The sequence below is a fragment of the Bactrocera oleae genome, chromosome 4 (genome assembly GCF_042242935.1).
Source record: "Bactrocera oleae isolate idBacOlea1 chromosome 4, idBacOlea1, whole genome shotgun sequence".
Taxonomy (NCBI): domain Eukaryota; kingdom Metazoa; phylum Arthropoda; class Insecta; order Diptera; family Tephritidae; genus Bactrocera; species Bactrocera oleae.
The window spans coordinates 52,132,043-52,150,403 of record NC_091538.1 but is presented as its reverse complement, the minus strand read 5'-3'; the positions used below and the strand labels follow the sequence as shown (position 1 = coordinate 52,150,403).

Sequence of the window (18,361 nt, the reverse complement as noted above, 5' to 3'; positions counted from 1 at the left end):
ATCTCTGGGATGGTATAAGATGACTTTGTAGGAACCGCGTTCAAAATTAGACAGTGGGCGTGGCACAGCCCACTTTTAGGTGAAAACCCATATCTTGGGATCTTTTTAACCGATTTCAACCAAATTCGGTGCGTAACGTTCTTTTAATGTTTCTATGTCATAGTGCGAAAATGGGCGAAATCGGACTACAACCACGCCTATTTCCCATATAACACCATTTTCAATTCCATCTGATTCTTTCACTTTCCACTATGCATATCAAGCAACAATGATTATATCGGGGTAAAACTTTGCGTGAATAATGCGATTAAAGTATGCCACTTTGTGGCCAAAAATTGTCTAAAATTTTCGTTTTCTAAAAACATAGTTTATAGCATGAACTTCTTTGAACACTCTAATGATATTCGAGAGAAGACTAAGATAATGAGAGATGCCCACAAATATCCCAATATTCCGCTATATGGTATACAGATCGATCATCCATATCTGTAGATTGAACCATCATTACGTTAGATTAGCGATGTATTTTAAGTTCCGCATAAATTACAAAAACAGGGTTAAGGTTAAGGACCGCATTATCAAAGTGATTACTAAGGGCTTTCAAGGTAGGACTGACTTTAGAATGAGTCAATAATACAATCACTCAAACCGCAAATGATTTCATATCAGCCCTGTTGGGGCTATAGTTGCTTCTGCTTGCTTTTTCAGCTTTAAATAATTATCGAAAGATTTCGAGTCTAGTTTAAAAGTATATTAACCTGGAGCTTCTGTGTTCAGGTTAGGTTAGGTTATACTGACCGCCTGTTACGCCATACATAGACCCACTAGTCCTTAGTAATGCCATATGGTGATTCAGTTTAATTAGAGCTGAAGTATTCGGCATACCGGACGTCAGCGCAACTTTAAGAGCAACTTGATATCTAATTTTTATACTTCATCCAATTCCTTGAACTGCGAAGCTTCTAGATATATAATATTTTAGATAATGCTGGACAGAAGCATAAGTGGTTTTCCAGCGTCTCTCTCATACCTACTTTTCTGCATGTATCGCCGTTACTTATGCTCATCCGGCTCGCGTGTGATGCCAGTAAGTTGTGCGAAGTGATTGGGGCAACAACCGTTCTGCAGTCCTTTCGAGATCGTGTGAGTGAAAAGCATGCGAGTTTCGCTTTGGGGCTCTTGCACATGATCTTGGCGATTCTACATGATCTTTAAGATATTCCCTCCCGCCCTAATCCGTCTGTCAGCCCTTTCGGAAATTTCATGGTATATCGTTTTTAATGACTTCTGTATTTTTTGTACTGATTCGGTAGGACGAATGGGTATTTTGACAATATCATCAGTTATATAGTTTTCCGCAATTCCTTTGTGGCGTGGAACCCACTATATATGCAGCCGCTTTCCGGCAGTCGCTAAGGACATTCTCTTGTCTCCGCCTTGCTATCGACGTATTTATATAATTATTCTTAATGTTGTTTCCTGCGTTGTTAGCTATCTCACCCGCTTTTCTGAACACAAATACTTCCGCCTGGAAGTTACTGTAGTATTCCGCAAGTTTAAAGGGTCGGCTGAAATCCAGTTCCGAGCAAAAGATTCCGGCTCCCATGCCATTAGCCAGTTTTGATCCATCTGTATAGATGTTATAAGTTCCGCTGGCAAGTCGCATACTCCTGCGTCATCCACCAGTGTGGCTTGAAAGCTTCTCTCTCAGGTCCTTGTGGAGAATTCACCTTTCCCCCAATTGTATTGCTTAGCAGATTTCTAAGAATATAAGCAATATTTTCGTTTAATTAAATGGGGTTCGGTAGATGCTACGCCAATAAGCGAATATAACCCACTTCGTTGGACAAAGCCGACTCACAAGACTTCATCACCTGTTTGCGGAGTTTATATTGTAATTTATGGTATAGTTAGTTGTTAGTATTAAAAAGAAACAAAGATGCCACATGTGTCTTTATTTCATTGATTAATTTTTTTCTACCATTTTTTTCTTCTTTATTTCTTTTTTTCTGGTAATTTATTAGCCTTTTATCTCCAAGTAAACTACGCATTTCTCCTACACCACTATAACAACTATATTCACCATAATAAACACCAACAAGACACCTGCTTTTACATTTGCGATGTTGATTTATCGCTTGATTTATCTAACTGTCCACACAATAAATTCAAATAACAAAGAAATCGCAAGATAATAAAAAGATGAATGATTGCGTTTAGCAGATTGACAAGCAAAGTGGTTCGCTGGAGCAGCGCTGAGTGCCCATGCTTGGGGGAAGAAGTCCGCTGATGGGTTGGTCAATGCGCTCCCCTTCATCTTTATGCAAAACATAAATATAAACACGCAAACGAAATAGAAAATACGAATACTCATTAACGGCTGAATTTATTAAACAGTTAAACTCGTTCTTCACATTTGATTAGATTTGAGGAAAGAAAAACAAAAACAAAAGCAAACACACTTAAGTGCTTTGTTGCGCGATTCATGCGCCGCAGACACTTTAGACAAGGTGTCTTCAACACAGATTCATTGTGATTTCGCCGCTCGATAAAGACGCATTTCGAATTTCACATTTCGCTTGGCGGCGCGCAAACTAAACTTCGCTAAAATTCAATTCGACATTTTCTAAAATCACTAATAACGTGTTGTAAACAAATAAGTACAGTTAGATATTGGCGTAAGTGCGGCGCGCATGCAAACGCTACATGTTAACGGTGCAGTGCGAGCAACAGATTAGCGAATGCGGTGCTTGAAAGCGTGCTATGTATTAAGTGACGTTCTAAACGCTTTATTTTGAAAATTAAACTTTTTTTTCGAAAACTTGTGCATTTGAAATTGAATTTTTTTTATTGCGTTCACGCTTTTATTGCTTGAAAGTCAATCAGCTACGTTGTACCTACCACTTAGCGGCTGTTAACAAACAAAATTGAAACAAAATTGCAGCGCTCATTTTGCAGAGGCAACAACAACAGCGTTAAAGCTCGAAATAAAGTATTAAAAAGCTATTATTAACGTTTGGGCATTGGCAATTAGCAGAATGTCAACGAAATATAATTTACGAGCTTGCACGAGTGCAACACTGTCACTTTCACTGCTGCTCCTAGTGGGCTACGGCAGCGCGCTGTACTCCTGGTGCGATCCGACCTTATGCGAGCGCGGCGTGCGACACTTGGCCTGTCGCAATAATGGTGTAAGTGTTAAGGGAATTTTAAATATGTGAAGTAATTATGAGAAAAAAAAATTTTGTGTTAAAAAATAAATATATTTAAAAAAGTTTGTTAAAAATACTTTAATAAATAATAATATTAAAATTTTAAAAAATTTAATGTAATTTAAAAAGTATTTAAAGCCCGTATTCAAACATTATGCAAAAAAATATTGAATTCAATTAAAGTGGCTTATTTCATAAAATATAGTTTTTAAACAAATTTTTGAAAAAATTAAAAAATTAAATTATTAAATATTATTTTTAAAATAAAAATAAAAATTATTTTTTTATTTTTTTCAAAAATAAAATATAAAACAAAGTATGCATAATTAAATTGTTTGAATATTTCTGACAATATATTTGAGCAAAAGGATTTCTACCAAAAAGTTTATTTATTTAAAAATGCTTTAAAAAAATATTTGTCAAATTACAAAATTAAAAACTAGATTTTTTTAAACATTTTTTTTTTTATAAAGAATAAGATTCTTTGAGAAAACAATCAAAGCACGAAATTCAATGCTTGCATACAAACTCTACGCTCGAAAAAAATTTTTTGAAATCTATTTAAAATGGAATCCAAAACAAAAAAAAATTTAATATTTTCAAATAAAATTGGTTCATGTTATATATGCTTTACAAATTTGAAGAAATAAAATTTATAAAGTAATTTTGAAGAATATTATGAACTGAGGATTTTTATAGAAAAACTAAATTTCAAATATTGTTTATAAAAGATTATTTTTACTGTGCCCTACTGTTTCATACTGAATTAATAATTTTTTTAATAAAGGTGTTTGATAGAAAAAAGATAATACTTGTAACAGCAAAATTTTTTGTTTTTAAATCTAAAAATATATTAAAAATTTAATATTAAAAGTTTAACATATTTTGAAAAATTATTTTATTGTTAAAGAGTTATAGTTAATCAAAATGAAAAAATAATATATGCAAAGATTTAAATTTTTATAAAAAATAATATAAAAATCTTCTTTGGAGTTCGCACCATTGATTTGGACAATAATCTATGATAAGATATTTCGTCAAATGACAAATTTTTCCATACAAGCGACTGCATCTAATCTAATCTGGAAGATATCTTGTCAAATTAAAATTGGTGGGAAAACGACGGGTACAGGTTTAGATCGTTCTCTCAAAAACTAAGGACTATATCTCCTAAACTATTATTCTGATCAACTTGAGCATTAAGAATAAGATTCTAGAGGTGGTCTAGTATTATTTAATACAATAAAAATAAATAGACTTTTTAAAGCCATGAGACCCATGTAACTTCTTAATAGAGTCGCAAAAAATTTTTTTTAACAATTTAATAAATTTGCTTAAAAATAGTTATTAAATTATAATATAAAGTTCCACAAATTATAAAATATTTAGTAAATCCTTTTTTTTATTTTCAAAACTATTTTTATATATAACATATTTAAAAGACAATTTTAGATACAATATATAAAAATTTGTTGAAGTTAAAATTTCGAAATACAAATATTTTTTGTTTAATAATTTCGTGATATATATATTAATAAAATACAGACATAAATATTTGACATAATTTTTTTTTGTGTGAAATTTTTTAAATAAAAAAAATTTAAACTAAGTCCAATTGGAACGGATAAATGTAAAAAATATATTTTAAAAAATTATAAGAAAGTAATTGACACAAAGAGATTAAAAACTAAATTTCGAATTTTATAATACAGACTGAGTTGCAAATAATGCACTTTTCAATTTTTAATACCAAACATCTTGGATTAAAAAATGAAAATTAAGTTTTTAATCGCAACATCGGGATTGAAAAATAAAAATTTAATTTTTAAGCCAAAATTTTTGTAATTAAAAAATTCACAACCCCGATTACCGAAATATTATTTACCATTTTTATAAACTTAATTTTTTTTATTTAAATGCTAAACAAAAATCTTAAAAGAAAAACATTTCAAAGTATCATGATGAATAACTATTTTTTAACTCATTTGTACGAGTATTTTTTACTTATATTTTTACTTTCTAAATATTTATTGATATTTTATATATTTTATTAACTTTTTATTTACAAAAAATATTAATCTACAATATATACAAATAATTTATTTAAAAATATTGCGCATTCATTATAGATTGATAAAAAAAAACAAATAATTTCTAAAATTAATAGTAAATTTATTTTTTAAATAAAATATTTTTCACTCTCCCCTCACTATAGGATTTTGCCAAACGCTGCGCATCCGATGCCATTGAGTTGGACATTTCCGATTATAAGGATCAATTTGTGCACGAGCACAATAAGCGAAGAAATTTCCTAGCGCTCGGTTTGCTGCCCGGCTACTATCCCGCAGCGCGCATGGCCACAATGGTGAGTATTTGCGGCATCTTCAACATTTGCCTGACCGGTTCTCTGCGTAAAAGTCAATAGCTACATAAATAACTATAATTAAATTTGGTTAAAAGTGCTAAAAAGTCGATAATCTGCATAAAATATATAATCTTTAAATACCATACACGGGTGGTTAGTACAAAAGACTTAAGCAACAAACTCGTTTCACTTTCATTTGCATTTCGCGCAAGAATATTGTGTTGGACACTTAACACGGCGGCCGAGAGTGTAAAATACATACACGTATGTATGTACATATATATATATATATATGTTTGTTTGTTTGTATGTGTGTGTAAAACAGGAAAACCATAAAAATCCAGAAATGCCCTCGCATCTGTTTTCTTAACCAGCGCTTCGTTGATGCAAGTGAATATTCTATAGCGAATGCCACGCCTTTTGAGCAAAAACACAACAGCAACAAATAGTAAAAACAGTACTCTTTAATCGCAAATAAATCTTTTGCTATAAGTCTTAATTAAAATACTCGTAAATGTCAGTTTGTTTTACTACCGATGAAGATTAAATGCTTATTACATATTTTAGACAATGATTGATTCTTACTAAAAAAAATATATTAAAAATATATAAATCATATTTTTAATTATAAATATAAAATATATTTTTGATTTTATCATAAAAATGTACTTGCGTAACCCAGTACAAGAAAATACGAAAAATTAACAGTTTATTTGGCTTAAATTTATTGATGCATTCTTTGATCCTTAAATTTCACCAAAAGTAGGGAATTGGAAAAAATTTTTATATTTTTATTAATTTTAATTAAAAATAAAATAAATGAACTTCCAACTAATATTTTCTAATTTTTGTTGCAAAAATATGGTATAGCCACTTTTTATAACTTAGAACTTCCTTTCTTTACTTTCACCACCTTCTTTTCAAATTTACCCTAAATGTAGACAACGGCTTTATAGCTAATATTTTCGAAACAGAAATGTTCGCCAATTCTTTGAGTATAAGTAAATAATGAAAATCTCTTAATAGGAGTTACACCTTATGAGGTAATAATTAGACACTTCTGTGGACCCGAAACACACAAGTTTCTAAGGTTAGGTATCATTTGAATTTTAATAACTGAGGTATACTCGCTTTTGAAACAGAACTTAAAATTTGAAGGAACAGAACCTTAAGCTATTATTGTTTACCTCAAATCAACAGCTATTGTCAAAGCCGATTCCCAATTTGCTCGTGCTTAATATATAAAATAAAAAACTCAAGTTCTTGTATAATCTAAAATGGTTTCGACTTTTACACACTTTCTTTTCAGATTTGGGATGATGAGCTACAATATTTGGCATCACTCAATTTACGCACTTGTATACTAGACCATGACTCCTGCCATACCACTTACCGTTTTCAGTATTCCGGCCAAAATCTCTGCGGCGTTGTGCGTGATCGCAATCCAAATGTGAATGTGAGCGGAATTATCGAAGAAGTGATGGGTTTGTGGTTCAATGAGTATCCATTGATCGATAGCAGTTATATAAGGAAATTCCGCGTGACCAAGTACTTGTGAGTATTATATAAATAAATTAAAAGTACGAATCGCATTTAATTTCATTTATTTATTGACAAGTTTAAGTATACAACAGTGGTGTCGACTAATAATTAAAATAAGAGTTTAGACATAATTGAATCTCCTAATTTTATTTTATCATTCGCAAAAATTTACAATATAACCAAGTTTTTTATAATTAAAAAAAGAAAATACTTTTTAAACTTTAACAAAGCAAATGAAAAATTTAAAAAAGTATAAAACAAAAACAATACTAAATATTGATATCAAAGCTTAAATCATACATAAAAATTTTAATATAAAAAAATAAATGTTTAATATATTGTGTGATATGCTTACATACATAAGCCAATGAACTTTTCTTCAGTTCATTTTTCATTTTTATTTTCACATTTAAAAAAAATATTTAAAAATAAATTAAGAAAAATAATGAAAATAAAAATCCATGTATACTCTTACAAATTAAAACATATATGTATGAGCGTCGGCTTTTATATTTCAATATAGAAGGTGAAATATTAATCATCGAAAATCGCTTTATTGTTTTTCAAAATATTCTCCCTTAAGATCTATACACTTTTGCAAGCATTTGAACCAATTTTCGAAACCATTTTGACCACTCTGATTGAGATATCTCCAAAACATGCGTTCAGAATGCATCAACCGCCTCTTCAGGGGATGGAAAACGCTGATTTATTTATCTTACGTTTATTTTTAACGTACGGGAATAAAAAGAAGTTATTCGGAGCCAAGTCAGGTGTAGTCCCGTCGATGACTCATCATATCGATGTTTTGAGTGCTCAAATGTCGTGCTGAAGAGATCTTCGGCGGTTGTTTTTCTTGATTTCTTGAAAGACAACTTGCAAACAAATGGTGGTTTATCACTCAAACTCACAGTTCTGCGTTGTTCTAGTTGTATGGTTACGAAATATTCAGGTTTTCCAAAAAAACAAATCAGGCAACCATTTGCTTGGAAGTGCTTCGTACGCGAACAAATTTTGTTGGGTTCGGCTCATCTTGGAACACCCATACAGTCAACTGCTGTTTACTTTCTCGCTCATACGCATAAGTTCACGATTCGATAGTCACGATGTCATATACGTATTTCGAAGCACGGCTGTCGTATTTTTTTTAAGATATCTCTTCATTAATTGACACGAGCCTTGTTTTGAGCGATTGACAATTTGACGATAAGTCACAAGACGATCTTGCAATATCAGTTTGCGCACAGCAACAATAATTTCAATTGCCGGAACAACAACTGATTTTCGACGATCTTAACGAAATTTGTCTTGGAGTGATCTACGATCTCGACTAAATTCACCATACCATTGATAAACACTGGTCCTTGATAGAGCTTTATCGTCAAAAATTTAATTAAGTTTATCGATGCAGTATTGCTGAGTTAATCCACGTATCAAATTGCAAAAAATGCGCAGAAATGTTCGCGATTTAATTATATATTTTTGCCGAGATGAATATTTTAAGTTACTGTAAACAACACGAATAGCACACGTATGTCAAAACGTTCTGAGTATGTGTGACATCAAATATGTCAGACTTTACGATAAAGTTGTGAGTTTCCAGACTGCAGCAATAAGGTTGCCAAACCCCGAAATATGAAAGACAACGTAAATATCAAAAAATCATCAAATAACGTTAATCATCAAAATAAATAAAATAAACTAATGATAATGCATTATAAAAGTGGAAAAAATATGTTGAAAATATTTTTTATTTCCTTTTTTTAACAAAACATACTTAGACATAAATGTATTATATATAATAATAACAAATTTAATTATATAGAATCACAAAATATCTAAAAAAAAATACAAACTAATACATTAACAATTAAATATAAAAAAATTAAAAGATAAAAATTCATTTAAAACAATAATAAAAAAAAAGAAAAGAATACAATTAAATATTATAAAAAAATATTTTTGAAGCGAAAGGATAATAAACTAAATATTATTTAAAGATAGTATCAAAATTTATACAACAAAGCTAATAACTTTGACAAATTTGGCTATTGTCAATAGACAATATAAAAAATAATGATAATGAATAGAAGAACTATTTTTGAAAAATACATCAAGATAATATTAATTTTCTATTTAAACTTTTTTAATTTAAATTTAAGGCTTAAAAAAATAAATAAAAATAAAAAATGTTCAAGTTAAAAGTTTATATAAAAAAAAGTTATTGTAAAAAAATTTTAAAAATTAAAAGTAAAAAAAAAATAATTTAAAAAAAATATTAGGTAATAACTAAAAACAACAACAAAAAAATTTACTTCCTTACTTTTACTTACTTTTTAAAATTTTTATTTAAAATTTTTTTATTTGATCTGTTTTATTTTAATTCAAATTACGGTTTAACAAAATATTATTAACTAATGAAACCATAAATATTATATATATAATATATGAATCAAATGGCAAACATAACTTTTTTTATATTTATTTTAAAATAGTGAGGACTACGGTCACTTCGCTGAGATTGCCGTCGATCGTAATACACACGTGGGTTGTGGTATTATACGCTTCACACGCCCCGATGTACCCTACGTCTACATCTACAACATGGTCTGTAATTATGCGTCAATTTATGCCTTGGACACACCCGTTTACACAGTGGGCCAACCCGGTTCACGCTGTCTGGCGGGTAAAAACCCCTATTATCCCGGTTTATGCTCCGAAAAGGAGCAGATCAATCCGAATTATTAAGAGCCAGTGCTTTTATGTAGTTATAGTAGTGATTAATGCTAAGTTTAACACAAATAAATGCTTGTGAATAGTTAATAAAAAAATTATAATAAATAAAAAAAATTTATGTAATAAACAACAAAAAATAGCTGACAAATTTAAACAGTATTGTATTTATTCTAATTCTATTTTATTTGCATCTTTTTTGTGTATTCTACAAATACTACATATTTTTTTTATTTTAATTATTTTTAAACAGTGTTGCATTTAGGCTGTTTTTCTGTTGGATTGTTTTTTTTTTGATTGTGTCAAGCGGTAAATTATGCGATTATATTTTTAGTCATCTCAACTTAAACAAAGGCAAATTTTTCATTAATTTTTTATTTTTAGTAACAATCAAAGCATAATTACCTTATCTACATATGTATGTACGTCACAATGAATTCGACATTTTTTTCCTCCTGGAACTTGCTATCGAAAAGCCGGTTTTTAAGAAAAGTTATCACAGTCAAAACGGCATAATTTCGGAAGAAAAGATTTGTTTCGTTTATCTAAGTGAGCTCAAGCTCATTAGCATGTTTCGCGAAACTATTGGCGAATAAAAAGAAATAACAACAAAAAAAAAAAACGAAAAATAAATAAAAGAAAGAAAGGTTAATGAAATCGCTTGATAGTTTTCGAACTTATTAAAAATTCAATGTCAAGGAATGCGATTAACAAATAACTGCATAACGAGTGATGAAAATAAACTGTAAATATATTCACGTTATTGCCAAATTTTAATTAAGAAGATATTATCTTGTATTATTGGGCGTATTTTATGAGTTCAAACAGTTTTCATGAAATTTGGACAAAAGGTGCTTTTGATCTCTATAGGAAGATTTGAGTATTTGTATGTATTTTAGAATGCGTAACTGTAATTTGCGATATAGTAAATTGTGTCGTCAGGTTGGGCTATAATCGATATATTTCACGTGAATCTCACGCTCAGGCTCCTTACCGAAGATATGGGAAAAATTTTGCTGAAGGTTTCAAAGTTTTGCTAAAATTCAAACATGGAGGTATCTAGATATAAGGAAAAGTTGAAAAAAGGACTATTTGATTCAGCAAGTATTGAAGATTTGGATTTATCAAAGTCATGATTGGAAAGTGAGTCATGGAAAAACTTATGTTGATAGTCGAAAATTTACTAAGTAACCGTAAAGTGCCACACAGTGAAGAAATTATGCAAAATATGCAGACAAATGTTTAGACTCTAGGAACAAACATGAGTATTAAGTTAGACTATCTACGCAATAATCTGGAAAAGATTTACGGATAATTTAGGTATTTTCTTAAATAAAACTTGTATTATAAATTATCCATTATTTTGTTTCATGTTTAGATTTAAAAATAAACGAGAGCAAATCCTACAAATTCTTTGATAGTTTCATGAACTGCGGGCACAAGTATATCTAAAAACATTCTTAACTGTAGGGAAACAAATTAACTGTGGACCCGTGTTATTAATAGGTAAAGAACGACTATTCCAAATATTTTTACCCTCTAGTGGGCGCTGGAGTCAAGTTGTTACAAAGAATCCTATATACAGCCTGATATAACTCAATTTTGAAATACAAATTTATTAAGAGATAAGAAGAAGTACTTTTTCAGAAGGACAACCTTATAATAAGATCAAGACCCTAATGGTAAATGATTTTAAATACGTACTTAAATAAATCTACAAATAATAATACAACAAGAAAACACGTTAACTTCAACTGCAAAGAAACTATAATACTCCTCACAGGTACACTTCTAATAGCGTATAAATGTATAACTAAATCTAAAAACGTAACGGGCTAACGATTTGCATACGACGATTTAAGGTTATCTAATAAGAAATAAGATATTTTATGAAGATCTTTATCTTGATTTTGATCGGTTAGTTTGAATGGCAGCTATAGTATATCTTGGCTGATACATGAAGTATATAGCCACTGTAATATAGCAATGTCAGAAGAATGTTATACACCGAATTTGGTCGAAATCGGTATAGCAGGTTCCGAGATATGAGATTTCATCTAAAAGTGGTCGGTATCACGCCCATTGTGCAATTTTGATCGCTGCTCCTATAACATTCTGTCACACCATCTCGGTCATTTTTGAAGTCTCTGGAGTATATAGTTATTGATTTATCGCGCTTTAAGTAGTTTTTAAGAGTGCCGTTATATGGGAAGTGGGTTGTGGTTTGATTATTTTAACTTGAACTGTTTGAAATATACTATGTACATTTAATCTTTTAGAGGGCGGGGCCACGCCCTTTTTTATTTTTAGCTCACAGGTGACCTTACTACTGCGATATCCTGTGCGAAATTACAGTTCTATATTTTCATTTAGCGCTTAGTTATGACAATTTATAGGTTTTAGTTTAATGTCGTTTTGTGAGCGTGGCAGTGGTCTATTTACGAACTCGTTATTACTTTTGAGTCTAGGAACACGTGTAACAAGTTTCATTACGATATCTGAATTTTTACTCAAGTTACAGCTTGCACAGATGGACGGACCGACGAACGGAGGGACAGGCAGATATCGTCTCGTCATCCCGATCATTTATATAATATATATATAGCCCTATATCTATTTCGGTTAGTTTTAGTTGATACAAACAACCGTTAGGTGAACAAAACTATTATACTCTGTTGCAAGAGAATAAAAATTATGAGTTTTTGTTTTTGCTTATAAGCATCAGAGAAGTGATTTTGTTATTGTTGTTTTTTCATTTAAAAGTTATCAAACCACATAGCTGCTCTGGGTCAAAGTCACTGCGTGGGCGCAAGTCAAGAAAACGTGATGTTAATGAACTTTCCTCCAAAAATATCAACAATGAGTAATAAACTCACAACCAACAAATCACACTCGAGTTGGCATGCTCTAAAGACATTCATTTATTAAATGCATATAAAATTTGTACTCGTAAATAAAGACGATTTTATTGCTTAAAAAAGAGAGTTGACGAAAATATTATGAACTAACGGGTTTAGGACGCACTGCTTCTAATATTTGTGGTGTGTGAATTTTTTCGAAACACTTCTACTGTTAGTGGCTTATTCTCAATTAGATTTGTGTCACTTTCTAATAACTAACGGTATTAAGAACGGCGAACACTATCTAAGCTGCCTTTGGGAAATAATATACTCAAGATTAGTTGCAAACATCAGACTCATGCAAATATCATGAAGACTTATCTTTCACTACTTTTGTTCAATAGGACGCTTTCGAACTAATATTTCTGCTGAAAATCGTCCTATGATTTACAATCCCAACTTTAAATGTTTCAGGAATTTTATGTCTAATACTTTATATAATATTTGGTTGCATAATTGTAGATAAAGAAAGGTTATATTATATTACGGCCGGTTCATCGGTCTCATAATTTTGTTGTCACCGCGAGTGGAAGCTTAAACGTCCGCAGATTTTCGAAAATGGAAATTCGTCGGTGAGTCGTATTTTGTTGGAAAGGAAATCCAGCACTGGAAACAAAAAACGTTTGGTATATACTGTGAGTCTTCTTCTTTAATGTATATATACTCGTATATTGTGGGGTACCAAAGGCCACAATGAGACTCTTCTATTAATCTCGTGCTAGGCCCTTTGTGCTAGGCCCTTAATTTGACTTCAGCATTTTGGACCTTATATATTTCGTTATGAAAATTTCTACTACAGGTTAGAGCAGGTCGGCCTTACCGTCGGCTGCCTCCTCGATTCAAGTCGATAGTGTTCCAGGTGATTGTGTCTGGATCTCGTTTCAGAACGTGCCCGATCCAGTTTCATTTTCTTTTGAGAATTTCGGCTTATAAGGGTGTTTAATGTGTATGTGACATAAGACCGTGTTAGAGATGCTGACCGGGCATAAACTGTAGCAAATATGTATTGTGAAGGCATCGCTTTGTGAACTCTTGCAGCTTTTGGATATTAGAGGTTATGATATTTCATGTTTCGCAGCCGTATAGAAGTGGGAACTTTACTTTGGAGTTAGCTTTCTTTATATGGTTGGTGATTTCTTCCCTTGATCCACCGATTGCTGATACAATAATGCTCAAATAGATAAATGATTTCATATTTTTTAGCTCTATACCATCGACTTAGAAGTTCAGCGTAAAGGTGGTGTTGATACGCATTTCTTTGGTTAGCGACAGTGAAAAATTGGTTTAACGAGTTTCAACGAGGAAGCACGTGAAAACTACATCGTTTCATATTGACAAATTACCGATTGAAGGACCACTTTACTGCAATATTTGACCCTGTTTTAGAGCAATCCGATGCAGTATCTGCACCCTCTCGACAAAATGGTTATCACGGCGTACAAAAACCGAGGATAAGTCGAACGAGACATGGACCAACGAACTAGCTCCGAAGTAGGGGACGAAAACAGGAGATAGCCGAAAAGGAGACGATCATCGTCTTCTGGGATTAATAAAGTGTGGTCTACATCAAATATCTAGAAGCAGAAGGCTAATATATGGTAGTCTCAGTGATTCGAAGTCAACTAAAATAAGTAATTGGCCGGGCAAAAAATTGAGGCGAATGAAATCGTATAGTTCAGCCTACTTGAAAAAGTTGGAGCATCAAGTGTACAGAAGAGCTCAAAAGAGACTAAGCTGAGACATAATTGCAATTTTTATTTTGTAGTCTTAGTACTTATCACAAATGAGACGGTGTTAGCATTTCGCTTCATTGAAATTTTATTTTATTGAATGAGATAACGAGGAAAATACGAACTCCTTACTTTCAAATTAATTGCACAACAAAAGGCTCTTGTTTTACATACTCGTACAAATGTTTTTATGAATCTGAACTTTTAAAAAATGTTAGTATGTATATTAAATATTGCAATAATGCACCCAAACAAAGCGTAAATTTTAATTAAAATCGTATGAATTAGAATGAGAACGGCGCGTGTTGCAGTTACCCTCTCATTCCTCGCTTTAAATATTTCAACAATTCACTTGCACCTGTCAACAACTCTCCATCGGTCTGTGCTCTTTGTCAAATTTCTCTTATTTCATAATTCTTTTCTTCGCTAATTACTTCATCTTATCTTTACTGGCTTTTGTTTTTGTTTTCTTGTTGAAATTATTACATCTCGCAACTTTTAGCATCTCAATGCGATATCCTGAACAGAAAGCATTATTCTGTGAGAAAAAATGCAAAAAAAAATAAAAATTTTAGAATTTCACTTTCATATAATTTCGTCGCTCTGGATTTCAAGTATAAAATAAGCAGCGAACGCACCAAAACCATTTAATCGTATTTTGTAACGATTTGTGTTGAGTAACGGGGTTTACAGCTTACAGTTTTGAAAATTTATAATTTCGTGTAAAATATGTTTTCCAAATTTGCTACAATAAATTTTTTGCTCGTTTTGGCTTTTGTCTTCTTCATTGAGGTGAAGTCAAACAGATTATCTTGGTGTGATCCCGAGTTGTGCCCGAATAGGAAACAGCATATTGCATGTGGACATGATGGTGTAAGTGAATATGAAAAAATTTTGTTAGTGCTAAGAAAATGTTTACAAAACTTTTGAAAATTGAGATATTTTTATTTTTTTACGAACTTTAATTTTTTTTTAACTAAAAAAGAAAGCACTTTTTCTAGCTTATTTTTAAACTTTTTCGGCATATTAAACAAAAATAAGTTAGTTATTTTATGCTTTGTGTAAAAACATTTGTGTTAGAATTTGGTATTTTTATTTAATTTAGAAATATTAGTAAACAATCAAAACTTATATAATTTTAATTTTATAAATAAAAGTAGATAATTAAGAAAAAAATTGAATATAAAACTTTTATTATATTAAAATAACATTAATAATTATAATAAACACCTTGACGAACACTAAGGAAATATGTATGATAAATAATTTATTTTTAAGAATGGTTTTTTGTGTTTGATACATTTTGTAATAAAAAAATAATATTTTTAGTTCACATTGTATTATATTATTTTTTCAGAAATGTCAATTTTATAATACTTAAAAAATATTATCTACACAATATATATATTTCTAATATTTATTAATTTAATTACTTTATTTTTTACTGTAAAGTATTCCTTACATAAAAAATATACATTTCCATATGTAAAATAATATTTAAATATTTGCTTTCTTTTATTTTTATGTTATTATAAATACTGATTTAAATATTTCCATTTACTTTCTCAAATAAAAAAAAATGTATTTAAAAAATTTAAAGTTCGCGTATAACAAACTGATAAAGTCCCCCACTGGAATATCTAGCTTAAACCCGTCCCTGTCCACTACTATGGCAATATTGGGGAACGATTGAAAGTTAAATTTTGTAACATTTCGAAAACCCGTGTTATTGGATAGAAATGGGAACTTACTAAGTACTAGTATCATAAAATGGCTCTTATTACAGGCGATCCTCAGTCTAACAGCTGACTTCGTTGACAGCTGCTTGCGGAACAAGTTTGTTGGTTGACAGTAAATGTAAAATGACATTTAGTGCCTGATTTGGCGTTGTTCTAAGAGGTCCACTGATGCATACACTAGCTGCTCTTTGTTTGCTTCCCATACCCCTTACCGCTTATTTCTTTTCCGTTTATCCCCATTTGGGCCCCACCATCCTTTTACAGGTATTAAGTGCTGTAGCTGCTTTCTTTACTCTATCGTCTAAGTTTGGTTTCCATGAAAGCTTCCTGTCTAAAATTAGTCTCAAGTAGCTTGCCCTATGCCCTATTGTTAACCTGGTATAACTGGTTGGCGGAATAACTTCCGTAGTTCTGTGCTTCCTAGTGAACAATACTAGCTCTGTCTCGCTAGCATTTGAGTTGAGAATATATATTTGTAATATATTTATTGTCTGAACTATTTATGAAACGTATTTTATTACAAAATTTTGAAAAATTTAAATAACATATGTATTTTTAACATTTTTCGAGAGGTTTTTACTATTTTTACATATCGCGATAAGTTAAATATACTAAAAATATAAAATATATAAAATCTTCAAATTTTCAAATATTTTAAAAAATATATATATATAAAAATATATTTTATACCTTTTTTCAATTATCTTCACCTTTTTTCGAATATCTAATTGTGTGGTTTATAATAATAATAATAAAAATATATATTTCTTAATTAGTAACCCATTTAACTGTAACACTGGCTTTCAATGTTTAAAATTTGATATCAATTAAAAATATTATAATTAAATAATTATATTTATTTTATTTGATCTGACTGTACAATTTTATTTCATATTTACCTTCAACAGCGATTCACCGCCGCCTGCCCCGACGACGCCGTTATGATAGACTTGCGCTCCTACAAAAAAGAGATCCTACACGAGCACAATAAACGCCGTAACTTCGTAGCGCTCGGCCAGTTGCCAGGTTATTATCCCGCTTCGCGCATGGCCACCATGGTGTGGGATGAAGAGCTCGCCTTTCTTGCGGCGCTCAACTTGAAAATGTGTTATGTTGAGCACGATGAGTGCAACAACACGCCACGCTTTGCGAATGTGGGACAAAATCTCTCTGGCGTTGCTTACCAGCGGCAAGGAGTTACTATAAGCGAAGTGATAAGCCGTTCAATGGGCTTGTGGTTTGGCGAATATCCCTTGATTAATAGTAATTATATAACGAAATTCCGCGTCTCGTACAAATTGTAAGTATTGCACAATTATATTGAGTAAATAATTACATTTTAATTTCATATTCAATTTTTTTTGCTTTACAGCGAAGAATATGGTCACTTTGCGGAGTTCGTAGTTGATCGCAATACACACGTTGGTTGCGCCGTCATTCGTTACACAAATCCTTCATTTCCTTTCTTCCACATCTACAATATGGCCTGTAATTATGCGAGTAAATACGCTATAGGTGTTCCAGTTTATAGTATAGGTGAGCCGGCGTCGGAATGTAAAACTGGTCGTAATCGAAATTACCCTGGTTTATGTTCCACAAAGGAAAAATACAATCCAAACTATCAATATTAAGCAACAAAAGCAAAAATTGTGTAACAGAAATAAAGACTGAATTATTAGTTATTATTTATACATTATTTAAATTTTTTGTTTTTTATTTGAAGTATGAATATTTGATGAAGTTCAATTGTTTGGGTACAAACAACGTCTTGATAAAATTCACATACGATTATCTATTAACTTAAAGATAGTCTTTAATTGAATCTATTCGCACATTTTCTACACTAAAACCCATGAGTAATTGCTAGGTGATTTAAATAAGAGTCTATCTAAAATGATTTTGTTCTACATCATAATTTATTTAGGTTGATTGGTAAAGAAAGCTGCATTTTGATACCACCGGGACCAAAGTCCCCTCACTCTATTGGCTCCTCTCTACACCACCGCGTACTTTTGATAAACTACATCAATAAGGCAAGGTTTAACCCAGCAACCTCCGAGACGTCGTCAAGAAGCCCTCGACCGATGGCTGCGATTCTTTTTCTATATAGTGCTGTGCAATCGCATAGAAGATGTTTACT

General features: G+C 31.1%; 2 protein-coding genes across 2 annotated transcripts; both read left to right on the top strand.

The window, feature by feature from the left end:
• Nucleotides 1-2,498: 2,498 nt before the first annotated feature.
• On the top strand, nt 2,499-10,009 carry LOC106620105 (venom allergen-1). Its single transcript, XM_014238500.3, has 4 exons — nt 2,499-3,191; nt 5,428-5,577; nt 6,887-7,131; nt 9,615-10,009. The coding sequence occupies exons 1-4, from the start codon at nt 3,039-3,041 to the stop codon at nt 9,865-9,867; spliced, it is 801 nt and encodes a 266-aa protein (XP_014093975.1). The 5' UTR covers nt 2,499-3,038; the 3' UTR covers nt 9,868-10,009.
• Nucleotides 10,010-15,152: 5,143 nt separating this feature from the next.
• LOC106620107 (antigen 5 like allergen Cul n 1) lies at nt 15,153-17,917 on the top strand. The gene is made up of 3 exons (XM_014238503.3): nt 15,153-15,355; nt 17,130-17,521; nt 17,594-17,917. The coding sequence occupies exons 1-3, from the start codon at nt 15,212-15,214 to the stop codon at nt 17,850-17,852; spliced, it is 795 nt and encodes a 264-aa protein (XP_014093978.2). The 5' UTR covers nt 15,153-15,211; the 3' UTR covers nt 17,853-17,917.
• Nucleotides 17,918-18,361: the final 444 nt, after the last annotated feature.

What these genes read in the sequence shown, in the direction of transcription:
- LOC106620105 (XM_014238500.3), top strand. Translation starts at nt 3,039, where the DNA reads ATGTCAACGAAATATAATTTACGAGCTTGCACGAGTGCAACACTGTCA. An exon ending in TGGCCTGTCGCAATAATGGT is followed by an intron (nt 3,192 to 5,427) that starts GTAAGTGTTAAG and finishes CCCTCACTATAG; the next exon opens with GATTTTGCCAAACGCTGCGC. An exon ending in TTCCGCGTGACCAAGTACTT is followed by an intron (nt 7,132 to 9,614) that starts GTGAGTATTATA and finishes ATTTTAAAATAG; the next exon opens with TGAGGACTACGGTCACTTCG.
- LOC106620107 (XM_014238503.3), top strand. Translation starts at nt 15,212, where the DNA reads ATGTTTTCCAAATTTGCTACAATAAATTTTTTGCTCGTTTTGGCTTTT. An exon ending in TTGCATGTGGACATGATGGT is followed by an intron (nt 15,356 to 17,129) that starts GTAAGTGAATAT and finishes TACCTTCAACAG; the next exon opens with CGATTCACCGCCGCCTGCCC. An exon ending in TTCCGCGTCTCGTACAAATT is followed by an intron (nt 17,522 to 17,593) that starts GTAAGTATTGCA and finishes TTTGCTTTACAG; the next exon opens with CGAAGAATATGGTCACTTTG.